Source organism: Delphinapterus leucas, chromosome X (assembly GCF_059928025.1).
Source record: "Delphinapterus leucas isolate spDelLeu-1000000601 "Yukka" chromosome X, BTC_Dleu_Yukka2, whole genome shotgun sequence".
Lineage (NCBI taxonomy): Eukaryota > Metazoa > Chordata > Mammalia > Artiodactyla > Monodontidae > Delphinapterus > Delphinapterus leucas.
Genome location: NC_143150.1, coordinates 63,777,880 through 63,805,508, shown reverse-complemented (window position 1 = coordinate 63,805,508; position 27,629 = coordinate 63,777,880). Strand labels below are relative to the sequence as shown.

General features: G+C 36.3%; 1 protein-coding gene and 1 non-coding gene across 6 annotated transcripts in view; one reads left to right on the top strand and one right to left on the bottom strand.

Moving 5' to 3' along the window:
- BRWD3 (bromodomain and WD repeat domain containing 3) overlaps nt 1–24,744 on the bottom strand; it is a 123,328-nt gene extending 98,584 nt beyond the window's left edge. For 4 of the 5 annotated variants that reach the window (XM_022580822.2, XM_022580824.2, XM_022580825.2 and 1 more), the window contains exons 1-6: nt 24,489–24,744; nt 24,303–24,361; nt 24,071–24,100; nt 23,610–23,669; nt 11,764–11,914; nt 10,309–10,407 (exon numbers count right to left, since the gene is read on the bottom strand). In XM_022580822.2, coding sequence (XP_022436530.1) covers nt 10,309–10,407; nt 11,764–11,914; nt 23,610–23,669; nt 24,071–24,100; nt 24,303–24,361; nt 24,489–24,519 — 430 coding nt within the window. In that variant the 5' untranslated portion in view covers nt 24,520–24,744. The remainder of the gene's footprint in view (nt 1–10,308; nt 10,408–11,763; nt 11,915–23,609; nt 23,670–24,070; nt 24,101–24,302; nt 24,362–24,488) is intronic. The other variant, XM_089904326.1, reaches the window with a different exon arrangement.
- LOC115802627 (U6 spliceosomal RNA) lies at nt 807–913 on the top strand. The gene has a single exon (XR_004023133.2). It is a non-coding gene; the product is annotated as a U6 spliceosomal RNA (small nuclear RNA).
- Nucleotides 24,745–27,629: the final 2,885 nt, after the last annotated feature.

Below are 27,629 nucleotides of genomic sequence, written 5' to 3'. Positions count from 1 at the left end.
AATCCAGAACTAATCCTGGCTTCCTTCAGACACTCCTCAAAATTCTTCAGTGGTAAGCCAAAATTTACTAAAGACACTTCCCTCCTCCCTCTTGCCCAGAGGCCTTCCACGGTGCCTCAGCAGTACACTCCCTCACTAAGAGTAAGTAAATTTGATTTTTTCAAACTACAGGCTTGTTCCTGGTGGTCTTTGTTTGATGAGACTTGCACAAGGTAAGTTATTTTGAATTACCCTACACATTCAGCAGTTTAGTACTGATAAAAGCCCTCCTCGCTACAAAACAAACAAAAACAAAAACAAAAAACACTTGAACTGGACTTCCCTGGTGGTGCAGTGGTTAAGAGTCAGCCTGCCAATGCAGGGGACACGGGTTTGAGCCCTGGTCCAGGAAAATCCCACATGCTCTGGAGCAACTAAGCCCGTGAACCACAACTACTGAAGCCCACGCGCCTAGACCCCGTGCCCCACTACAAGAGAAGCCACTGAAATGAGAAGCCCGTGTACCGCAACAAAGAGTAGCCCCTGCTTGCCACAACTAGAGAAAGCCCGTGCTCGGCAACGAACAGCCAACACAGCCAAAAATAAATAAATAAATTAATTAATTAAAAACACTTGAACCTAAACCAGAAAATCACTAACCACAAGAAAATTTCACTGCCAATAAGGATGAATAACTCACTGAATTCTACGGCTTATATCACAGGAAATATCTGATCAATGATGCTAAGAGATAATGACATCTACCATATCTTTGCCTGCCAAAGCCAGGAAACTACCATATCTGCTGGGAAAAAGAGTATATCATCGTGCTTGCTTCAGCAGCACATATACTAAAATTGGAAGGATACAGAGAAGATTAGCATGGTCCCTGCACAAGGATGACACACAAATTCGTGAAGCATTCCATATTTAAAAAAAAAAAAGAGTATATCATCAACTTGGCATCAAGCTCCAGATAAAAACCAGATGTGTGCAAATGGGTGATATTATTCGATTTTTAACACAAATGAGTCACATAACTCTTGAGCAGTTTTATCTGTCACCTACAATCTAATAACATGCTATACAAAGTGTTCATGAAATCCTTGTGTAATTTGCTAACTTTTAATTTTTAAATTTTAATACAGATTATATAAAAAGTAGAATATTTCCAATTCTTCTGCAACTGGCATTGAAAGATAAACTGAATTAATTGTTTTAAAAATAGGTCAAGCTAACTTCCATAGAAGCCATAAACAACCCAGAGAGTTTAAAGGTGCCTCTTTACCAGTAATGCTTTGGAAATAGCAGGTCTAGCTATTTTAAAGAATAATCTCAACCCCTTTGCTAGGCCAGCCCTATGAGAGGAATGAAGGACAAAGGACATTATTACCAAAAGCATGTTCTAATATGATGCCTATAGCATCAAGAAATGTTTTAAAATCCACTAAAACAACTTCATAACAATAAAGCAAAGTTGTGACCTTCTAAGAAATAGTAGTTATATACCTACCTCAAAGACAAACCTCAAATGTGGGGGTAGGGTAGAGGATGAAGGAGGGAGAGGGGTGCTTTCAGCAAAAGCTTAAGACAATCAAAACAGTACCAGGCTCAACCGATAATTGCTAACCAAATAAAAGACTTAAGGCTTTATACACACAAGGCAGAAAGGATTATTGTTCACAGATCAGACTTCTCACACCACACCCATCACTATCAACATCATCTTCAAAAACAGTTTTTCAGGAAACAAGCTGTATTTAAAGAGGGCTAAAATATTCTTGGATTAGTCTTTTCTCTTTAACAAAAAAGTCAATTGATTAACATTTGTAGTTTTATTTTTTAATTTTTATTAAAAAATAAAATAATAGCATATATACGACCTTATGATTGGTTAAAATGCAGTTGAACATATCAATCAGCTCCTATAGGTAGAGAGGACAATAACAGACCAAGAAAATACTCTGTCAAGAACGTTGGAAATTGACTCATGAAATTCAGTGTTAACTCCAGATTTAAAATGACTAGTGTTTTCTGTGTGAAACTTGGTTTGGGATTTCCCAAAATAGCTCTAACAACAAATTAATATAAAGTCTTAAAAGAAGCCAGAAAAAAGGGCAAAAATGAATTTTAATAAAACCTGAAAACTGTAGTAGAAGCACAACAGAATTATTTCTTTCATGGATTTGATGCTACTATGAATCAAATTATATCTCTGAAACCTTAACCACACAGAGTAACAGCTTCATAGTCTTTAAGGCTGATGCCATTCCCACCCTTAACACCCATCCACAGTATAATTTAAGTAAACCTAGTAATTCCTACAGGCTATTGGTATTCATGGTCATTGAATGTCTTATTGCTAGGATAATATCATATAAGATATGGCAAAGAAACAATATTTCTAATTCCATTCAGGCTTTCTGCAAAGTTCACTTAATATAATTTGGGAATAAATATCCTAAATCTTTATTTTACTATCTTCTTCTAAACCATTTAATTTGATTTGGTTATCATACACAGACATTTTAATTTTAGACTGCCTTTTCCTCCAAATAAACAAATCTAAACTGTTTTACAGCTTCCCTTTGTGAACTATAAAGTTCTATTTCTATAAGGTACTGGGTAAAATGTATAGAACATATACTAAAAGATCCTTTTAGAATACTCTGGTGTATGTTGAAAGAAAAAGCTAAAGAAATGACAAAGAATAATGAGGAAAGGAAAAAAGTGTTCTTAATAGGATTAAACAGAAATTATTTTTTCATTATATTTTACATGATCATACTAAGACACAACAAAATCTACTTTCTTTCAAATAAAGGAACTAAAATTATTATCCTAATATTAATATAATATTGATCCCAGAAATGGATACAAGGGGCTAGAAACTCATACAAGCTATATAAAACCATAAAAATGCCTTTAAAAGGGATGCTTCCATTTCCATGTGGCAGCAATCATAGCACTTCCATTCATTTAATATTTAGTGAGCACTCACAATGTAGCACTTACAAAAGACTCTGAGTTTATATTCCAGTTCTAATTACTTGCAGGTGTGACAAGAATCCCTTGCTCCTCTCCAGATACAAGAAAGTAATAACTTTAGAAGCAACTTGCTTCATGCATAATTATCAAGTACAAAAAGGAGGAAGGTGAAGTGGAGGGAAGCAGGCAACAAAAAGCAAGGCTTGGCCAAAGTGTGGTGCACGGGAAAGAGACGAGAACTACATAAAATCAGAGGGAGAATGACAAATATTCCTGGCAGAAACCCAGCCAACCTCAACCAAATAAAGTTTACCTTACTTTCTTTCAATTTACATTTACATATTAACAAGAGGTAGATTTCCCACCTCCAAGTGAATTCTGGCTTTAAGTTGACATATAACCATACAATGGCCAATAAGTCAAGAGCCAATCAATGTTAAATGGAAGCTTATGGCAACAGATAAATATGAATTTGGCTACAGAGTTAATACAAGCCTCCTGAGTTGTATAAGTTGTAAATTACAGGCCTACTATGTAAATTACAGGACATTGCTATATGTCAATTGTACTAAAGATAAAAGAGGTAAAAAAAGGTTTAGAGTCTTACAGCATCATGCCCTTGACTCAGTTTAGAAATACAAGCATGTACATTTGTTCCTTGGGTATAATGTTAAGTCTCAAACTAAAATGAACAAGGCATCTTGCTGCCATTTCTATGGATAATTTTATGAAAATTGTTTAGAATGTGATAATTAGGACAATTTCTGAAACTCTTACCATGATGGGTAATAACTATAATACTAGTTCTTCCAAATATTCATTTCAAACAGACATGAAACAGATTTTCAAAATTATTTCTGTACTGACAAACTCTCAAAGCAGAGTTGTACTTGTATGAAATTATATTTTCAAGTTTTAATATGACCACTACAAAGTTTCCAAAACAACTACTAATTTTTAAAGGGATGAATAAATAACAATACATAGTGATTATAGTGCAAGATCTCAAACAATACTACAAATATTAATTACATATGCCCCAGGATTTCTTTCAGTGGCATTAGGTATTAATACTGTTTTGAAAGAAAAAGACTCACAGGCATAGAAAACTTATGGTTACCAAAGGGAATGGTGGTGGGGGAGGGAAGAAAAATCAGGAGTTTGGGACTAACATATACACACTACTATTTATAAAACAGAAAAACAACAAAGACCTACTGTATAGCACAGGGAACTATATACAATATCTTGTAATAACCTATAATGGAAAAGAATCTGAAAAAGGATAGATATACATATATGTTACTGAATCACTGTGCTGTACACCTGAAACTAACACAACATTGAAAATTATACTTCAATTTTAAAAAGTTAAAAAAAAGAATAAGACAGGGACTTAATATGAAAAGTACTGTTTTGAATTTAGTTCAATTTTTTCCTCTGATTTAATTTGACACAATGCAAAACCAACTTGATTAGTCAAGCATACAGCTAATGAGGTGGCATGACTGGAGCTTAGACCTGTAATAATGTAAATATAGGCATTGTTGGTCTTGCCCTATAGGAATTTGGAAATTCATTCCTGGTAAATTTATTTATTTATTTTTCCTGGTAAATTTAAGTACACATATATTTAAAGTATTACAGCTGTTAATCTGGAGAATGTAATCTGGGAATTAACTCCCAAGTTCCATTCCCATGCTCCCTCTCCTCCACTTCATTAAATTACTAAATAACATTGCTGATTAACTGCACAAAAGATGGGAACATTTGAGTAAATAATCCAATAGTAGAGAGTACAGATAAGGTCAGAATTTTATTGGTTTTGGCCAAAGACAATTGTAAAACTTTAATTGGAAAGAAGTGGCACAATATGATCTTTAAAGTGAGTTACTAAAATCATAATAGGAAAAGCTAAAGGCAGTTTCTAAGTACAAAAATTGGAAACATTCCAGGTTAAGTATATAAAGTGAATCATTAGGCAATATATTATTACCAAATTATGCACCTATCCAGAGGGCTGCTTACGGATTCCCACACTGGTCTAGATCTGCACTGTCCATTGGCTATATGCGGTTACTGAATGTCAAATTACTTAAAGTTCCATAAAATTAAAAACTTAGACCTCAGATACAATAGCCACATGTGACTAGTGGCTACTGTTTTGGATATCACAGGATAGAACATTTCCATTATCACTGAAAGTTTTATTGGGTAGCACTATACTATATAAAATACCAGTTAAAGTGAGTGCCAAGAAATAACTGGTACAATTCCAACTATACTGAATAAAATTTTAAACGTGGGACATATCTCTTTACGATAAAAATTCTACAGAAAGTAGGAATAGGGACTTCCCTGGTGGTCCAGTGGTTAAGAATCCACCTTCCAATGCAGGGGATGCAAGTTCGATCCCTGGTCGGGGAACTAAGATCCCGCATGCTGCAGGGCAACTAAGCCCATGTGCCGCAACTACTGAGCCCACGCACCACAATTACAGAGCCCACATGCTTTGGAGCCTGTGCGCCCATGCACCACAACTAGAGAGAGCCCGCGCAATGCAATGAAAGATCCCATGTGCCACAAATAAGACCCGACGCAACCAAAAATAAAGTAAGTTTTTTTTTAAAAAAAGGAAGTAGGAATAGAAGGGAACATCCTCAACCTGATAAAGAGCATCTACAATCATACTTAATGGTGAAAGTTTGCCTGCTTTCCCTCTAAGATCAGGAATAAGGCAAGAACATCCAGTCTTACCATTTCAATTCACCATTGTACTTGAGGTACAAGCAGTTCAAGGCAAAAAAAAAAAAAAAAGCACTATAAGGCATAAAAGATTACAAAGGATAAAGTGAACCTGTCTTTATTTGTGGACAACATGATCATCCATGTAGAGAATCCCAAAGAATCTCAAAAAAGCAAAAAAGGCTATTAGATCTAGTTAGTGAATTTTTGATTAGCAATATACAAAAAAAAAACTGTGTTTACTAACAACAACTGGAAACTGAAATTTTAAAATATACAATTTAAAATAGCATCAGAAACCCTTAGCGAAATATCTCACAAAACATTGCTGTGAGAAATGTAAAAAGACCTAAATAAATGGAGAATTATACTATGTTCCTGGAATGAAAGGCTCAATGTTAAGATATTAATTTTCCCCAAATTGATCTACAGATTCAATGTAATCCCAAACAAAATCTCAGTTGCTTCTTTTTATAGAAATTGAGACGCTAATTCTAAAATTACACATTGCTAGTAGGAATACAAAATGGGATAGCTACTTTTGAGATAATTTGATAGTGTCTTAAAGTTAAACCTGCACTTACCATATGATCCAACAATCCACTACGTAGCTATTTACCCAGAGAAAGGAAAACAGATGTTCATGCAACAACCTGTACAAGAATATTTATAGGCCTTTATTTATAATAGCCAAACTCTGGAACAACCCAAATGTCCATCAATAGATGAATGGACATACAGAATCCAGTGTACCTATACAACAGAATACAACTTGGTGAAATGATATGCATGAATCAAAAAAGAATTAGGTCTAAGTGAAATCAAACAGACACAAAAGGCTACATACTATATAATTTCATTTAGATGACATTCTAAATAAGGCAAAAGTACAGTGATAGATTAGTGGTTTCCAGGGATTGAGGAATAGGGCATTGACTGCAATGAGGCATGAAAGAAATTTAAGGGGTGATAAAAATGCTCCATATTTTATTGTGTTGGTGGTGGTTATATAAATGTATTCATTTGTCAAAACTCATTGAACTGCACACTTAAAAAGGCAGAACTTGGGAATTTCCTGGCGGTCCAGTGGTTAGGACTCAGGGCTTTCACTGCCAGGACAGGTTCGATCCCTGTTGGGGGAACTAAGATCCCACAAGTCATGTGGCACAGCCAAAAGAAATGGGGGGAGAACCTTTTTATGTAAATCATACATACACCATAATATATGACTTAAAAAATAAAAAATGATGTGGCTAATCCTTTATCTTTTGAGTTCTAAGTGTAGATCTGTTATAAAAGGAAGTATTGGTAACATCTGACCATGAAATGTTTTTTTTTTTTTTCCTTTGGCCGCCCCACACAGCTTGTGGGATTTTAGTTCCCCAACCAGGGATTGAACCTGGGCTCTCGGCAGTGAGAATGTGGAGTCCTAACCACTGGACCACCAGGGAATTCCCCATTAAATGGTTTAGAAACAGACTGGAAGGCAAGCAGTGTAACGTATGCCAGTCACATACTTCTCTGGGCTTTGGATTTTTCTGCTCTAAACAGGGGTTTGCAACCCAGTTTCCTAAATCTGCTCCCAGGAAACTTTCAGAATGTTACAGGTGTTCTGGGAAAAGGATTTCCACTGCCAAATTACTTAGATAATGCTCCCCTTAAGGTGATTCACAATGCATTTCAGCATATGAAAGGATCTGAGCAGTCCTACATGCATTCATTTCTTTCTGTATTTTTTTAAACTCAGTGTTTCCCACATTTAATTGACCAAGGAACCCTTTTATCAAGAAATAGTGTTGCTAAAAGTTCTTTCTAGTGCTAAGATTCTGTGATAAAACCTTCAAGACTTACCTTCATGATTAAGTTTTATTTATACAGGGAAACTATAAAACTGATTTTAAAGTAGCTATGGAAAGCTGTACCCCATAATGAGAAAACTGTCTCAAATAACAAATTTTAAAAGATTTTCTACTTATCTTGTTTACTTTCGTAGTCAACTCCTCTGAGTTTTTATCAGGTTCTGAATTCTAAATATGTTGAACTTAAGTATCTTGACTACTATATACTACATGAAAATACATCATCATTGAGTTATCTCTATTTCAATAGCTCATCCCCAAATAACATGGCAGATTTAAGAATGTGAAAGCATCAGTGACAGGGACACTAAAATTCCTAAGCAATTACCATTATGAATAACAAAATGATTGTCAGAATGTAAAGCATTTACTGTACAAAACCAACAGAAGTTTGAATGTATATGCACAGTAGAAAGAATTTTTTAAAAGAGAAGGAAAGAGGGACTTCGCTGGTGGTCCAGTGGTCAAGACTCCATGCTCCCAATGCAGGGGGCCTGGGTTCGATCCCTAGTCAGGGAACTAGATCCCACATGCCACAACTAAAGATCCCACAAGCGGCAATGAAGATCTCGTGTGCCACAACTAAGACCGGGCGCAGCCAAATAAATAAATATTTTTAAAAAAGAGAAAGAGGGCTTCCCTGGTGGTGCAGTGATTGAGAGTCCGCCTGCCGATGCAGGTGACACGGGTTTGTGCCCCGGTCCGGAAAGATCCCACATGCCACAGAGCAGCTAGGCCTGTGAGCCATGGCCGCTGAGCCTGCACGTCCAGAGCCTATGCTCCACAACGGGAGAGGCCACAACAGTGAGAGGCCCACGTACCACAAAAAAAAAAAAAAAAAAAAGAAAGAAAGAAAAAAAGAGAAAGAGAAGGAAAGAAAGAATAAAGAAATATTGAAAACCTAATACTCTACAGGCTGCTCTTCAGTGCTTCACATGTGACCACTGAAGGAAGTATAAAGCATATAAACAATGTTGATAGTACGACTAAGACTATTATATCTTTTGAACATAAATAAATGTATGAAAAATAAAAGCTATCTCAATTCAATTCAATAAATTAATTATGAATAAAGCTTAAGGGAAAAGTGAACACCAGAAAATTCTGGATGATAAACAAACTGCCCCTGAAAATGAAAAAAAAAAAAAAAAGTTAAAAACACCACGTCCAACTAGACCCAACCCAGTAGTCTACTTTTTCCAGTAATATCCAGGCTATGGAAGAGTAGTGTTAGCAATATATATCAAAGAATCCAATTTATCTTAATAACACTTATGAATCTTTATCAATGACTTCATCTAAATATTTTTAAAAATTATTTCTAGTCTAAATTTATTTAACCTCTTTGGGTAAATAAGTTCTATAAGCTAATTATATAAAATAGTATTCCTTAAAAAAAGTAATCTTATTTTTCAATTTGAATTTAAGGCATATTCTCTAGGCACTAGGCACTATATAAAATAATGTAATTTTTCAGAAGAGTGAGAAAATAGGAAAAGAGTGGCAGTTACTCATCTTGCTGCTTGGTTCTGTACATTCTTTGCAAGAATTAACTTTAGTATAAATGGATTTGTTAGCTAGATCTCCTCAGGAACCACTACTATTATTTCTTCATAATGGTCTGGCCAGAGATGACCCAGGAATAATATGAATGGGACATGTGAATTTCAGTAAACTACAAGTGGGAAGGGTGATTTTTTCCTTTTAATAAAGACATAAAATTTATTACATCATTATAAGTTTGGCAAGCAGCTATAAGCAGAATGTACTTTTGCTTCCTTCTGAAATCTATCTTTACATAGTTCCCTGTAAAATCTTTGAGCTCAGCACAGAAATATGTAAATAGACATCCATATGGTAAAAAACACCTGAAATATATAAAAAAGGAAATGCTTCTGCTAAGAGGAAAGAAAGAAAGAAAAAAAAGAAAGAAAGAAAGAAAGAAGAGAAAGGGAGAAAGGGAGAAAGAAAGAAAGAGAGAGAGAGAGAGAGAAAGAGAGAAGGAGAGAAAGAGAGAGAGAAGGAGAGAAGGAGAGAAAGGAATAAAGAAAGAAAAGCAAGAAAGGAAGGAAGGAAGAAAGAAAGAGAGAAAGAAAGAAAGAAAGAAAAATAGAAAGAAAGAAAGGAAGGAAGGAAGGAAAAAAGAAAGAAAGGGAGGGAAGACAGGAGAGGAGAGGAGTGGAGGAGAGGGAGGGGAAGGGGAAGGGAGAGGAGGAGGAGGGGAGGAGGAAGGGAGGGGAAGGGGGAGGAGGGGAAGGGGAGGAGGAGAGGAGGCCAGGGGAAGGGAAAGAAAGAAAATGAATTTTAAAAAAGGTTACCCTTTACAAAACCATGATTATATTTGCTTTACATAAAAATGCTTTAGGGCTTCCCTGGTGGCACAGTGGTTGAGAGTCCGCCTGCCAATGCAGGGGACACGGGTTCGTGCCCCAGTCCGGGAAGATCCCACATGCCGTGGAGCTGCTGGGCCCGTGAGCCATGGCCGCTGAGCCTGTGCCTCCGGAGCACAGGCTCTGCAACGGAAGAGGCCACAACAGTGAGAGGCCCCCGTACCGCAAAAAAAAAAAAAAAAAAAAAAAATGCTTTAAAAAATCTGGACCAACCATGAAACTCTTCAAGAATGTAAGCAGTTTGTTTATACTTCAAATTTAATTCTGGTACGTATTTTTGGCTGTATAATGAGTTCAGGAAGGAACAAATTAAGAATATGTTTATAACTCACATGGACATTACTCACCCACATTTGGAGGTTTCACATAATTTACAGGTAGTTCTGGAGGTCTGCCTCTATGTAGAGCTGCAAAAGCAGAGCCATTCCATAGCGTACTCTTACAGTCTATACAAAAAGATTCAAAAGTTAGTCAAGGCATAGAACAGTTTTTTTTTAACTGTACCCTAGAGGCAAATATCTGTTTTCAATTTTATTTATTGAAATACATTTTTAACTATTAAAACCACAATAAGAAATAACATGCATATGTTTAAAAGTGTTATAATCTATATTATGATAGGTAAACACCAATGCCTTAATATTATCATCAGGATATTTTATTTCCATGCTGATATAGAACCAAAGCTTTTATTATACATATATTTGAATCTTATGTAAATATGTCATGGATTAATAAGGTTTTAAGTTTACATTGGTCCCCTTCTTGATCTTTAGGCTTATACACATCTGCTCATATAAAACTGTATAAGCAAGGAAATGAATACAGCACAAGTATGCCAGGTAAAATTCAGAAACATTTATACTTCGTGTATGTTAATGTTATGGAGCGCCTGCCAGCTGTGCCATAACAGGTAACACTGCATATCAGATGATAATTGAGTAAAAATAGCTGTGTTTTTTATCTTTAATGTTTATGTCAAAAACTTCAAGCAAATACAAAATATTCCTAATAGTACAACTTTGAAACAAAAATATTCTACTACTCTCTTGAAAGGTTTCAAATTAACTGAATTAAAGAATTTCCTTAAATTAAGATATTTAAAAACTGACATCATTTATGTAACTATTTATATTTGTAAATTAAGATTTTTAAAACATTATGCTAAAAAAACAAAACATAGAAATAAACTGGTTGCTAGACCTGAAATATTTAATTCACTAAGGCATCCTAAATGCCTAATTTCACATTATTACGTTCAGAAAATTCTATCTATATAATTTACATATGGGGGTTCTGTGTAAAACTTTGGGAGAGATCTGTAAAAGACTGAAAAATAGTGGAGTAGAGAAACTGTTACTGAACGCTGATGGATTGATTTTTTTTTAATATTTTTAATTATAAACATAGTTATATATCATAATTTTCATTTACCTGTTATGAAATACCCAATGTGATTAGGATGATATCAAGACTCAAAGATTAAGAACATCAAAATGTAATGAAAGAATATTTTATGTATTTATACTGTACTAATCAGAGCAGCGATCTTTTGAGATTTCTATTCCACAGGATTACAAAGAGATTTTATAGTCTTTACCTCTATAGTATTCACTGTTTTACAGAAAAGGGCTCCATTTAGGCCTCTAAAAATTTACTTGTACACTAGGAAAATAAAAACAAGATTGGCAAGATAAGAAAAACTAAAAGAAAATTAGTATTTAGAAAAGCATGGGAACATTTAATTAACATAAAAATACACTACTCTTGACTCCTTCCTCTAAAAACTGTAAAAATCTTACCTTTGGCATCCCGTAACAGAGACTGCCGACCAACACCTAGTAATGTCTGTACCCCAGGAACACTCTGAGGGATCTCCTTATCTAGTAAGGGACCAATCCGCTCACAAATTTTAAGGAGGTAGTCTGGAGGAATGTGTGCATTGGCTGCCACCTAAAAAGCATAAGTAAAATACAGGAAAACAAATTTGGTTTAAAAACATTAATCTAGTCCATTACCAAACTGTTCCATCATGGAAAAAAGTACAATTTTAAAACACACAAGGAAAATAACATTTTAAATATTTAATACTTCAACCAAATTTAAGAAACAGCTACAATAATTAAGCATCATTTAAACAAGTGATAACACATAAATGACATGGCAGTTTAACTTACTTTTTCGTGCCTTGATTAAATCATTTGCTTAGCTGTTAATCTAATGCAATAAGCATTACAAAACAGCAAAAAGGATCATGCCTAAAAATCAAAGTACAAAGATGATGGGTAAACTCTACTAGTACTTGATCAGCAGTGATCAAGAATCAGAGAATCTAGATTCTATATAAATGATAAGAATGCAAACAAAAGGTAATACTTGCACCAAACTCTCACTTAAGTCCCTTTAGGATTAACAGGACACATTTGCTTAATTAAAGCAGAACTCTTTCTCCGAAAAAAGTTAATTGGTTTTCAAGAGTATCAAATTAATGATTATTTTAAATACCATGTTCTAAACAAGCAATGTACTCAAAATTCATTGCAACATTAACTCATTTTTTTCCTCCAAGTGCTTTATTTATTTATTTTAACATTAACTCGTCTTTAAAACACAAGTAAATTTCTGAAGATGATTAACAAATGTAGATAGGGATGAGACAATAAAACAACGAAACTGGTTTTCATTTTTTATCTAAGCTAATGTTAAAGTTACTGATGTGTTTCATAAATACCTAATTATTAAAACAGTAAAGAGTAAACTAGAACATTAAAAATCCTTAGATAAAATAGAACATCTACATTCTCATCTTGACAAAAGGCCCTAAAATCTACTTACAGTTACAATGCCAATTTTTATAAGTGCTACAGAGAGAGAAATATATATATATATATACATATATATACCTACCATCACATAGGACACATATCAATATATTACTTCCAAGTCAAAAACAATATAACTCAAAGGAATAATTTTGTAAATCATCCCTAATGATCGCCAGAAGAGATTATGTGTGTTCTTGATAAATACTGGTTCACTGAATCAATGAATGAATAAAAACCAAAGTCTACCTATAAGTAATATCATATGAACTCACAGAGGAAAAATCTTTCTCCTATCAGGGTGCCTTTTTTGTTTTCTTAGGAAACACAGGTCAAAGAACTACAATCCAACATGTATTTAGGAATCTGGGAATAAATGATTCTATTGTGATTTTTTAAAAGTATTTCCTGCCAATTATCTTTTGTAAGTCCCTGAAGAAACAAATTTTAATCTACCAAAATCACTGGGGCCTGGCAACTGTCATGATGGTCAGGAAGAATGGCAACTTATGGGACTTCCCTGGCACAGTGATTAAGACTCCATGCTTCCACTGCAGGGGGCACGGGTTCGACCTCTGGTCAGGGAACTAAGATAAAAAAAAAGAAGAAGAAGAATGGCAACTTAACCTGCTTATTTGCATCTACAAGGTTTAGCTTCTGGATTGGGACAAAGGATCAAGCAAATTCTTTCAGTTATTTCATACATGTCTAGTTTTGTTTTCCAAGCAATTAACTACATAGAACTAAAATATACAGGTAATATTAAAGTCAAAGTATGTGATGATTCAATCTAAAAACTTTTTTTTTGTTACCTAGAGACACTGATGTCCTAAAATCCTAGTTTGTAATTCATTCTCTCCACAATAGGGCATTCCTAAATAGGCCTACATGCAAATATAGTTAGTACTCCTAAAAACATATATCTCAAAGAAAAAAGCCTTAACATACTGCATATTAACATCTATAATAGTTTGTGCCTTTTTTCCCCCAACACTGTCTTGTATAAACTGGGCTTCTGATATCAGTCATTACCTTTTCACCAAGTAAATGTTATAAGGCTTTACACACAATGGTAGTTGTTGTCTTTAGTGGCATTTTCTTTTTTATCAATTTTCTTTTCCTCATTTCATTACCATCTCAAGAGTTATTCACTTGTTACACAAATCTACCCACCAACTTGCAATATATATACAGTAACATATAATCCAGAAAATGGGAGTTCTCTGATATGAATTTTTAGTATTACCCTCTTAAAGAAACCTGTCAGAATTATATCTTAAACTGAAATCTTAGGCCCCCTGGCTACTTCATTTTATAAAAACAATGATGCTTGATTTTCAGCTAGTTATATAAATGTTTTATCTATTCCTCAGTAATCATTTAAAAACACAGAATCATTAATTAAGCAACTAAAACAAGGCTCATCTACTCTCACATTCTCCCCCTTGAAAATTTGTATTATAAACTATTAAAGTTTACAAGTTTGCTTTTCACCCTATGCAATAGAAAATTGCTCAATTTTTAGGCAGTCCCATTCAAAAATCCATTCCTCTAAAATCAATAAAAATTTGATTGTAAAACAGCACTAGAGAAACAGAGATTCTATCAACACAATGGCAATAACAATACTTTTGAGTTTGAATGTGCTCTTTTCCTTTAAACAATATTTACAGGCTTCCAGACTATATCAGCACAGTTCTTGCAATGATAGTTTCTTCTAAATCAAACTTCAGGACTTATAAGTGGTATTAAACATTTACTTCAATCCATTTGCTTTGCCTAAAGCTGGAATTCCTTTTTAAAAATTTTTTTTTAAAAATAGGTATTTATTTATTTATTTGGCTGTGCCTGGTCTTAGTTGTGGCATGTGGGATCTTTAGTTGTGGCATTCGAACTCTTAGTTGGGGCATGTGGGATCTACTTCCCTGACCGGGGATCAAACCGGGCCCCTTGCATTGGGAGCTCAGAGTCTTAGCCACTGGACCACCAGGGAAGTCCCCAAAGTTGGAATTTCTTAAAGGTGATCTTTTTAGGCATAAGAACTCTTATCCACCATCAGTAATTACATTTCTAAGTTTTAAAAAAAATTCTGTATTAGAATTACATGTGAATATAATGTAATATATCATAAAATGTAATATTGAAAGTATGTATTAAAATATTCTATGAAATTTGTGGCTTATTAAAAGCCACTCTTTTTGATTAAAACTCAAAATATTCTAATTTCAGTTATTTAGCCAAATTTCTTTCTGGAATATAATGGCCAAGAAGTAACACAACAAGCACTTTGAGATCTGAAGAAGAAAGGCACTCTCTAAAAACAAAGTTCAAGAGCATAATACAAACTTTTGTATTATTCTGTAAAATAGCTCCAAGGAGTTAAATTATAGAACCTTTGAACTGGAAGGATCCTTATATACAATCAACTTAATTCCACATCTTACAGTAGGAAAAACAGATCCAGAGGAGTGCAGTCCAATGGTCACAATGAATGGACCAGAATCTGGGTCTCTGTGCCCACTGTTATTTCTATTACTGTCCCACTAAGGCAGCTGAAAAATCATGAAAGTAACACAAAGACTGAAAAAATTAAAACTATAAATTTGATAAACTGAAAGAAATTAAATGAAGCCTAGATTATAAACCTTCTTGATAGGAACACTGGCTGACCTAAAGAGCAAATCTAACAACTGAAATCACCACACTTGAGAATCATTATGACAACTGAGAAGACCAGAGAGCTCACTGAGATGATCCTACTACTCATAATTAGTTAAAAGGAATCCAGCTGGGCACTGAATAACATACAAAAGGTACCTAATCTCAGGGGGCCAGACCTGCACCAAGAGCTACATTTGAAATACTAATTTTCAGATGGCCATGATAGCATTCTTACTTTGGCTTTTCGAAATAATAAGATCAGACGAGTAACTAAAAAACAAAGAAAATAGAATTGTGTGTTTTGTTTTATAACTAAAATCACTACACAGGTAAAATGAAGAATGAAACTGAGACCATATGCTGAAGAAGTAAAATGCAACATTTTGTCTGAGATTTGAAATGGGTGTTTTTTGGGGGGATAGAAAATGAACATCCATAAAGTTAGTCACATGACTTTTTGATATTTAGGGACAGGAAACAAAACAGATTTTGAAAAATACAGCAAGGCTTTAAATATGTCAATATAAGTATAGTAGAGATAAGCACAGTACTTTGAAGTCTAAGAGCCTGGATTACTCAGGCTCTAAAATTTACTAGCTGTTACTCCTTCTGGCAGTATGATACTGTAGAAAAGACTTAGATTTGAATTTTTCCAGCATCCCCAGGATCCTACTTATATGACCTGCAAAGTTATTCAGTCTCTCTGATCCTGAGGTTCCTCAACTGCAAAACAGGGAGTAATGATAACCACCTCATATTATTTGTAAAACAAAAACAAAATCATTCACTCATGCATTCATTCATTCAGACATTTGAAGTATAGGGATATAATGGAAAGATTAAACTGCTGCCCTAAAAAAATCCATAATCCCAGTGGGGGAAACAAACTAGTAGCTAGAAACAAATCAAATCTACAAGCGCCCAGAGGTTTAGTACAGAGAGCTAATGAAGCAAAGTACAGTACCTAATTTAGCCTGGGGGTAGGGGTTCTAGTCCAATTTCACACCTGAATTCTAAGTGAAAGTTAACAAGGCAGACAAAAGGAAGGGAAGGCATTCCAGGCAAAGAGAAAGGAACCCCCATCCAGTAAACACACTTTGCACAGTGACTAGTACATACATCTCCTCAATGTTTAAGATGCTCCTACACAACATTAAGTTAAAAAAATAAAAATAAAAAACTCTATCCAGAGTATCTGATTTTGAAAGAAAAAAATGCCCATACTTGTACAAAAAAGATGAAAGAAAACATAAAAAACTAATAGTTTATATTCTGCTTGATACTGTTCAGTAAAATATAAATGTCTGCAATAATCCAATATTATCTTTATAATTTAAAACTTGAGTTTTAATGTTTGCTGAATTTGAAGGAGGAAAAACGAAAAACTGGGAAGCAAAGGAAAGAAAACAGGCCTTTCCATTGTAGTAATACCACTGGTTAACAGGGTGGGCCACAAAGTGTTAAGACTTCCTATCATTTTCTTTTGAAAAAATTAATCATTGTTCATAGCATTTATTTTTATTTTTATTAGTTTTAAGATTTCCTCAGGAATGAGACAGGCAGAGCAATCCACCTAGGGCTCAAGTATTCTCTGGTTAATACTGCCTCAAGAAAGCACTAAAAGTACTATAACCCTGAGGTCAGATGATATCAAGACAAGAACAAGGGACCCACCCACAGTCTAGAAGTTTCTCAGTAGAGAAAGGTCCAATAAAAAGAACTCCATACTAGCTAGCAGATTAGTAAGCCTAAATATATATATCATGAAAACACTTCTAAGGGCTTTCCTGGTAGCGCAGTGGTTGAGAATCTGCCTGCCAATGCAGGGGACATGGGTTCCAGACCTGGTCTGGCAAGATCCCACATGCCGCGGAGCAAGTAGGCCCGGGAGCCACAACTACTGAGCCTGCACGTCTGGAGCGTGGGCTCCGCAACAAGAGAGGCCACGATAGTGAGAGACCCGCGTATGGTGAGGAAGAGTGGCCCCCGCTTGCCGCAACTATAGAAAGCCCTCGCACAGAAACAAAGACCCAACACAGCCAAAAAATTAATTAATTAATTAATTAATTAATTTAAAAAAGCTACAAACATCCATGACTTATAAAAAAAAAGAAAAAAAGAAAACACTTCTAAAAAAGTTAAGAAAATTGAACAAGTAATAACTAAGAACCAGCTAATTATAAAGCACCATGGTAGATACTAAAAGGCATAAGAAAACATCTTCAACAAGGTAATTTAAAATACAAGAAATAAATTGTCAATAATGTATAGAAAATAAGATTAGGATAAGAAGAGATCAGTCAGAAGGGTTGAGGATCCCTGCAACAAGACATGGGAAAAACATACCTCCCACTTCTTAAAAATGAGTTAATACTATACCAGTATCATATTGAATTACTTTTCTGTAATACATAAAAATGCAAATAACACTAAATACCTTTTCACCTAGTGATCATTCCTTGCTTAACACAGATGCACTTCAAAGACACTCATTTTGGGCTCTCAATTCTGACATTTTTAAGTGCTTTTTTTTTCTTTCTTTCTTTCTTTTTTTTTTTGTGGTACGCGGGCCTCTCACTGTTGTGGCCTCTCCCGCTGCGGAGCACAGGCTCCGGACACACAGGCTCAGTGGCCATGGCTGACGGGCCTAGCCGCTCCACGGCATGTGGGATCTTCCCGGACCGGGGCACGAACCTGGGTCCCCTGCATCGTCAGGCGGACTCTCAACCACTGTGCCACCAGGGAAGCCCTAAATGCTTCTTTAATGGTATTATTTTATATGTCCCTTACCTTATAAAAAATATTAGGAAAATTGGGTGGTGATAATTAGCCAATTACCAAAGAAAACATAAATTCTGGGGTCATAGTTCTTCAGATTTTAATGCTAACCATTCAAACTTTCTGTCCTATATTTAAAATGTAGTAAAATGTAGTAACCAACTCATTTGCACTCATTTGCATTCTTTCATATTTAACTCATTTGGTCCACACAACAACCTTGCAAAACAGGTAGGGATTTTTATTTTATAAATGAGGAAACTGAATCTCTGAGAGGTTAAGTAACTTGCCCGGGGTGGTTCAACGAGTAATGACTATCTCCTGGACTAAATCTTATGGCCTTTTCTACTACCCACAAAATCCTATTTGAGAAATGTCAAACAAAGGCATCTCTAAAATATGACACAAACACTAAGTTGACTTTAAATTACTATTTTGCTCCCTACAAAAAAAATTATTAATCAGTCAATAACCAACATCAGTAGAACTTCAACAGAAACACACAAACTAAACTAATATTCAAATGTCATAAAGGTGCTTTCTGGACAAAATTTTATAAGAAACATTCACCCAATCCAAATTCTTACTCTTTAACGGCAGCTCTCTTCGTTTCCTTAATACCATCTTATTTGTACTGAGATACCAGTTTTCCTAGGACTGATGCTATATCTCCAAAAGGATTTTAATCATTGAAAGTATGTTTCTAGAGCCCAAGTGTGGAAAAAAAAAGCCAGTGATCAATCCAGATGAATAGGTAAAACAAACATGTTATAGAAAGCAAGAGTGTACACGTGGCTCAAGCCAATCAGTAGTGAGGAATACCAGTTTACAGACATTGACTGCTGCCTGCCATAATACCTATCAGTTAGCATTATATTCACACGGGAGTCAAGCAGCACATGCTTTTTGGTTTCCCATGATGCATTCCGTTCCTCCTAACTATGGCTGTGTGTCCACATAACAGTTAATAAATCACACATGCTTAAATTGCTTCCACACTTAGAGATGCAATACCATGCTACCAGCACTCAAAATCATTCTACAGTTCTACTAGACAATTTAAGCTATTACTAGTAACTAGAGAACAAGAGCTGGGTAAGGTAAGAAAAAAATGCAGGTATGTCTGGAATTCAAATACAGTGTTTTAAAGCAGTTGGTGAGGATCAAATGAGATAATGTGAAAACATTTTTAAACTCAAATATGTTAAATGCAGATGTAAATTCTTATAACGACATATATCACCATAGATGTACTATTTCTAAAGACAGCAGTGAACATACGATCTTGATAAAAGTTTTTTAAATAGCAGAAAACTACTTCAAGTCTTTTGAATATAAAATGAAGGTAATAAAATCTATGTCACTCCAAATGTAAGCACTAACTGGTACTTTCAATTCTACAGATGAAAAATGCTGAATAAATGTAAAAATATATACCACACCTAAAGATAATTATGTCTTTGGTTCAGTCTTATGATAGGAGTACCCATACAGTGATTCAAAAATCTTAAAGCATGCCTTTAAAAAATGTTTCCAACTCACCATTCCAATATATAAAATTTGTATATTTACAAAAACTGTTCATTTGTTTACACACACACACACACACACACACACACACACGCCCCTCACTGCTCTGTTTGTCATCCCCAATAAAGCTCCAAGGAGGAAGCAATAAAATAGTCAACAATTCAACAGGGTCACCACAAATGAAAGGACATCTGTATTTACTTATATTATCTACCTTAAGATGTAAGAAGCAAATCTAATTCTATTATGCTGTAAATAACAGTCAAGCAGAAATAAAGAAAAATACTCAGATCAAACTTCAAAAACAATCACACTGACTTCAATTCTCTCCCTGTATCATTACAAAATTCTGAAAATTAATTTAGAATTTTTTTGAATGTCATAATCAAAAAGGTTACAGTTCAACATAAACTGACAAACATTTCATGTTCAGACTCATTTTTTTAAAGGCACTTCAGATCTTGACATGTCAATACTTGACTGCAAGCAGCTTTAAAAAGCACATTCCCATGTGTTCCAAATTATAAGTAAAACACTAAATCAGATTTAAGAAAGAAAAAATAGGGATTTCTAGGCTATGCAATAGTAACAGTAGTAATGAAGTGTTGAAGAACTCTAACTTATTATCTTAATATTCTTCTGGATAAATCAAGTTAAGCAGTATAGACAATTCAAATGAAAATATACATATGGACAGAAAGGCAGGATTTTTGTTTCAAGTATGTAGTATACATGACTATGCAACTTCAATTCAGTATTTTGATATCCTTGTTTATAGTCCTTCACCTCTTCATTATGCATTTGTCTTCTTTCCTTTTTATATCCCAGTACATCTTCAGCTTGAAGTGCTGCTATAAAATTATACTAATTAATACTTTGCCCTAAATTTAAATCCAAAACATGTAGCTAAATCAAAGATCACACTGTATAAATCCATTGTTCTAACAGCACTTTAAAAAATACTACCCCGGGACTTCCCTGGTGGTCCAGTGGTTAGGACTCTGTGCTTCCACTGCAGGGGCACAGGTTCAATCCCTGGTGGGGAACTAAGACCCTGCATGCCCCTTGGTGTGGCCAACACAACAAAACAAAACAAAATGAACCTACATCTCTCCTACAATGAAGCCACTCAAAATCTCAAGTCAGATTTGAAATAATTTTTATCAACAGTACGACTGATGAATCTAGCAATCAAACACTGCACACTCAGTTCTCAGCCACTTCTTTTCCTTCTGTTCAATTCTCAGCCCTGCCTCATCTTCCCTTACAAAGAAATCTATAGGTAGAGAACAGACCTATGACTAAAAATAAGACCATATTATCAAAATGTAATATCCCTACAAAAATTGGACCCTGGTGTGGAAAAATAAAAACCTATGTGTACAATACAAAAAGTAAATTAAAAACAAAAAAGATAACACTAAACCATAGATAACAGTCAAACAATAGAAGAAATTCTGTGTATATAAAAATTTAAAATGTATAAGGAATTATAAAAACAATAAATTAAAAAGATAAAGGTGAAAATCAAGTATATGTAGGGATATACAAATGGATTAATGACAATTAAAATATAATTTGTTGAAGTTTAAGCCTCACTAATAATGGGGAAAAGAACCAATTAAGTCAATTGAGGACTATTTTCACCTATTAAAACCACCAAAAGATTTTTAAATATTTTAAAAATTCATTCTAAGTATCTAGATGGTTACATTATAAATTAGGACAATCTTCTGGACAGCAATTTTATAATATATAACAAAAGCTATAAAATGGATGAGTCCCTTGACCTGATAACTCCACTTCAGAAATATAGCCCAGAAAAACAACTGAAAAAGAAAAGAAAAGAAAAAAAAAGGAAAAAAGCAGAAAGACTACTTAACTATGCAGATATTAGTGAAAAACTGGAAGTAACCCAAATGTTCAACTAGCAATTGAGTTCTAATCACAGCAACTTAAAAATAACCGAATCTTTCCTTGCCATTAAAATAACAATGACTATTCAAATATAGATAAGTATACGTAAAAGTGTTACATAAGAAAATATAAAGCATAAAGTGGACATTGATTACAATTACATGAAAATATGCCTTTACAATATAAGGAAAGGAAGTCTAGTAAACTGGGCTTTGTTTTTTTTGTTTTTCTCTCTCTGTGTGTGTGTGTGTGTGTGTGTGTGTGTGTGTGTGTGTGTGTGAGTGTGTGTGTGTGTGTGTGGTTAGGAGACTATTTTTAATCATTTTGGTGCTCATTTACTTTCTGGAACTGTCAAGTTAATTTTTAAAAAGCTTTTTCCTTTTAAAAAATGTTACTTGCTTAAAATGGTCTACTTAGAAACAAATAAATATAAACAAAAATATTGTCAATACACCTCAGTATAAAATCTATCTTCAAAACCACATTAGTCATAAAGTATTAAAACATATTGGTAAGCACTGTTGTTTTTGCCCTTTTTTTGAAAGAACTTCAGTCCAACAAAAAGTCTGACTACAAATTAAATTGGTAATACATGCAGTTTTTCAAAAATATTTTTTATCCATCGGAGAATTTTTTACCATTAATATTACAGATGGTGGAGTTTATCCTTATCACAATTATTATATCATTTTCTGTGCTTTGCAAAACTAAAAAAAATTAGTCAGTAGATTTGGTGATAATTAGCATGGCCTCATTCTTGTAATTTAATACAAAGAAAATTATCAAATGAACACCAAAGTAATTTAAATATTGTCCTGTTGAAAGCAAATTTTAAATCATTTTATTTATATTTAGAGTCTACCATACCCCTCCAACTTTCTTTAACTTTGTCTGATTTTCCTCTGTTTGGATCTTACTGGAAGGAAAGATAGCTGAACTTAGATTTTAGTAACATCACCCCTTTCTCCTTTCATTTCCTTCCAATTGACTGTGCCAGTGGCTAACACAAGGGAACATCCTCCCAAAAATAAAAAGGATCACCTTTTTGTGTGTGTCAATGCCGAACAGAATGTGCATTTACACTATGAATTATATTTGCTGAACAAACAACAGTCAATCCAATGCTTTTGGTCCTTTACTAAAGTATATTCTATTTTAAAATATGACCATTGTTGTTTCCTTGTAAATCCAAAATCGTGTTTCGTCAATTCTCAAAAAGCTCATAATCCACAGTTCATATTTAGTGAAATTGTTAACTGCATAAATGCGATTTAATAATGATTTGATGAGCTATTTTCTACAATCTGAGATATACAACGATTATGCTTTTATTCCGTAGTCGATTATCTAACCCCCGGCAAATTTTGAAATTAGCTTGATGCTATTATTTTTAATTGTGTCGTTTTTCCCTAGTCCCTGGTCCGTCAACTCCCCTCCTGAACCCCCTCTGCCGTGCGGCCCGCCGCCCCCAGACCAAAAAAAAAAAAAAAAAACAGCCTGGCCTCAGTTCCCGTATTTCAAGCCAGGACCAACCAGAAAGCAGTTTTCTTCCACTAATCCGGAACTCCAGGCTGTTACCAACGCTGTCATTGGCCAGCGTCAGTCCTTGGTACGTGCCCCAAGATAACCCCCTGGTTTCTCTCCCTTTTACCCCTACAATGGGCCTTTCCCGATGTTTGTAACATATTCATAATCTACAATACGGCATCTCTGATAACCAGTTCACATTCTTCAAAGTTTTCGGGTGGAAACAAACGAGGCCAAGGGGAGGGCAAGGTACCCTTTCTCCGACTCGCCGGGAGGGGGGAAGGGACAGTTCTTCGGCTCAGCACTGAGCTCCAGAGCCGCGTAGGTTGAAGGGTCGGGGGCGGGTTGGGGGAACAAGGTGGGGAGGGAGTGGAGAAAGAGTTGGGTTAAGTTGAAATGAAAACTTTACTCACCAGATCCTCGAAGCTTCTTCGGTGCTCTCTCCCCTCCCAGTCTAAGCGGCGTGGAATAAGCTGGGGGCCGGCGAAAAGAAAGGGGGGAAGGGGCAACGATAAAGGCCAAGCCTCTGCTCCGCATCAACCCGACCCAGTTTGGGTCCGGGTCCTCGACCCTTTGGCGTCTTTATTGCTGTTGGCCTGATAGCTGTTGTCTCAGAGCTAGACGAGTGTGGGGGAAAGGAGGCCGAGGAGGAGGAAATCCTGAAAAAACACCTCCCACAGGCATAAAGAGGGGGCGAGTTAAGACCCCAGCGATATCCGCCCCTTTTGAGGGAAGAAGCCGGTTCACCACTGTGACAACAGCTATGAGTGCCCAGTTCCAAGCCTTCCTCCCGGTCCTAGCCCTCCGCCCCTTACTTGCCCTTCCTCCAGTCTCACCCCAACCGTCCCCACCTCTTCCCGAAGGGGCTGCGTACCTGATGCTCCTCGAGCTCCTGCACTAGCACCTGAGCAAAAGGGAAACACGGATATGAGGGCAGCTCGGGCCACCAACCCATTCCTCCCTCCCCAAACTGAACCCAGCCGCTGACGGCAGCGCTACTCAAGGCCGGCCTTTTCCTCACCCACAGCGGAACCGCATACCCCGCTGCCTCGATTTCCCCACTGGGACCATTCCCCAAGACTCCCAGATCTCCTTCCCCTTCTCACCTGAGCGGATTTGTTGCAGGGTCCGGACTGCAAGAATCTAGCGATCAGGTAATACAGCTCTAAGGAAGAGGGGGGGAAAGAGGTTGAGAGGGAGGCAAAGAAGAAAAAATAGAAGCTTTTTCAAAAGAAACTGACAGCCGTCGCGCTAAGCTCCCATCCTCTTAGCCCCAGGACACAGCTACCCACCGGCTTCGATCTGGGTAGGTGCCGCCGCCATCCTTTTCCCGAGGGGGTTTGGGGGATTTGCTCCAGAGGGGCTGGCGGGGGCGGGTGGGGATGCTGCCTCTATTGTGGTGAAGCCCCCATGCCCAGGAGTCCCGCCGCTTCCGCCGCACTCCTCGTCCCAGTTTCGGTCTCTCTCGGATTCATCGCATCACGTTTCGACCCATAGATATTCTAGCCCAAGAGCTGAGGAGGCGGAGGAGGAAGGAGAGGGAGAGAGAGAAGAGGAGGGAGGAGCCGAAGTGGCGGAGGGGTGGGCGGGGGCAAAGGGGGTGGGGAGAGGGGAGGGTAAAAACTGTGAGAGGGGCCTGCAGCGCTCGTTGTTCACCGCCAGAGGCACTAACGCATCCTCCAGTCCTCAGCTCTCCAATACAGCCGACAGTTACCTAGCTACCGCTCCCGGAAGGAAGGGGAGGTGCTAACTGATGGCAGACTCTCTGGCAGCTACCGTAGAACTCAGTGGTGACGTTCCCTTCAGCGAGTTCCAGAGTGGTTACCCTTCCTGTGAGGGCAGTCGGGCCCTTTCCTATTGAGGACCTTTCCCTCTGGCGTGGTCATGAGGAACATGTGAGGAGCCGACTTGATTCAGCTGCTTTCTTCGATTCCCCCCCGGCACCGAGGAGGCTTTGATTTTTTTGTCTCTCTTCCACCGAAAGGAGGCTAGCCGCTAAAGGATCTCGTGACTGAGAAAGAAAAGGAGTCCCTACTTCGTTGTCACTTGTTTCTCTTTAAAATGATTTTTGTACCAGATGAAAATGCTCTTAACTTAGCAGTCCGGAGGGCAGGGCTCATATTGTTATAGAGAAAGAGCAACTCTCAAAACGTCCCCTGATTCTGATAAATTTTCAGGAAGAATTTGCTGTCAGACATGAAGCATTTTATTTTTTCCCCTTCTCAATGTGTAACACATGCCATATCTGTCCCATTCCTATAGGATAATTTTCAATTGTGTCTTCAAATACTGTCAAAATATTTTACGTTAACCATGGATTTTTATGTATTATTGCATATCTGTATGCAAGGTAGTTTTCTACAGGTTTGGGGCAACTTTCGTTATTTAATATATAACCCCTAACTCTTAGTACAGTACCGACTTTCAGTAGTTGGTTACTGAAATCTTAAGTGATCAAAGGATTTGTAGAGTAGTAATTGACACACACATAGTGAGCAGTCTACTTCCCTACTTTCCCTCACGTAATATATTCCCACCTCAAGCCCTGACCAAAAAGTAATTAATAGAAGCTGAACCTGATGAAACCAGAAATGCTGTTTAAACTGCATGTACTGTTTACATTGAAATATTCAGATTTGAAGGTTCACCTTTTAAGGTTAGGGCTGGATTCTTAGGAATTTGATTTCCTCACTCAGAGTTCAGCCATTGACCACAGTGTGCCTAGAATTGCATTATGCTGGCATAAACTTAGCCTAGGTTGGTTAGTTCTCACTCTGGTCATTATTTTCCCCTCAGAAAGAAAGAACCACACAAGATGTGATATAATAGGTCTATCTTTGGTCATTATGCTGTAGTACTTGATAAGACAAATGCCATTAACTGAAAAATATTAGATATTGAAAAGACCTATAAGCCCTAGATAACTCATTGCAAGTAGCTTAGCAAAACACCAGACTAAATATATTTTACAGATCAAGTATAATATATACAACAGTTACCATTAAGCTATTACAATGTACTAAGCACTTTACATATTTTACCTCATTTAATCTTTATAATGACCCTAGGAGGTAGTTTCTATTGTTATCCACATTTTACAAGTTATAAAAATGTCTATATGACTTTGGACAACTCACTGAAATTCTGTGAACCTTATTCCTCATCTATAAAATGTAATAGTACTTGCCATGCCCACTTCACAGTAATTGCTGTAAAAGTCATGTGAATATGTTTGTGTCATATTTCAAACTGTATATGGCATTGTTATTTCAGTGATCGCTTCAATTTCAGTCGGGTGCAATCAGGAGAGAAAAGGCACACAGTAACTTGAATAGAGAAAGTTTAAGGTACAGAATTATTAACAATAACAGGATATTGGAGTAATGAAGAATTACCTAGTAAGGTGTAAAGAGAACTCTAAAGAATATAGGAATAGAAGACATAGTATATAATATAATAGCAGATAGTAATAGCCACTAACCCTAGAGCTGAGAGTACTCTCAATCCCTATTGCCCACCCAGGGCTAAGATCCAGACCTTGTTGGAGAGGACACAGCCAACCAAGGCTCATTCAATGGCAGGAAAGATGCTGAGGAACTCCAAATTCTGGGACTTTCTAGAAGCCTACCTTCTGGAATCAACCCTCTAGGGTACCTGGGAAATAATGTTCACAGGGAAATGTCTCACCAGAGGCACGTTACTACAAAACCACTAGAGGCAAGGTGCCAGGGGAGGCTGCTGGGTGCTACCAAAAGCATGCACCACAGGAGCTAGGCACTAGAGAAAGCTGCACAAGCTGCAGGAGCATCCTACTCCATAAGCACTCCAGAAGTGGGACACAAAACCTTTTCTTCTTATACTGTATTTCCAGTTTGCTCTACTGACAAAGCTTCAGTTCTTGCTGACCAAAGGAAAAATATTTAGATAGCCCAGATCCATTTTCATAGAGCAGTCAATAATGGAGAGTTTGGAGATGATGAGCAACAAATCAATAAACTGGCACAAATTCCCTACTGTTTTCTTGACTATAAGGACTAGGTTGATAAAAGGAAAGTTATTAAAATGTGTGTGTTAACATAAAAGTGTTCATTTGTTCTTTAGGATAAGCCGAATGCTTTGAATTATTTTGTTGCAATTAAAATCACCAGTCTTAACCCTGTGGCCAAAGGCTTAATTGGGAGGGGAAGGAAATTTTTATAAGCTAAAGCAAATATTGATTTACATAGAAAAAAATCAGGAATGTTTACCTGATAGGTATTAGTTTCCTAGGACTGCCATAACAAATTACCACAAACTGGGTGGCTTAAAATAAGGGAAATTTTTCTGTCACAGTTCTGGAGGCCAGAAGTCTGAAATCAAACTGTCGCCAGGCCAGAATTCCTTCAAAATCTCTGGTGGAGAACCCTTCTCCCAGCTTTTGATGGCTCCTGGCA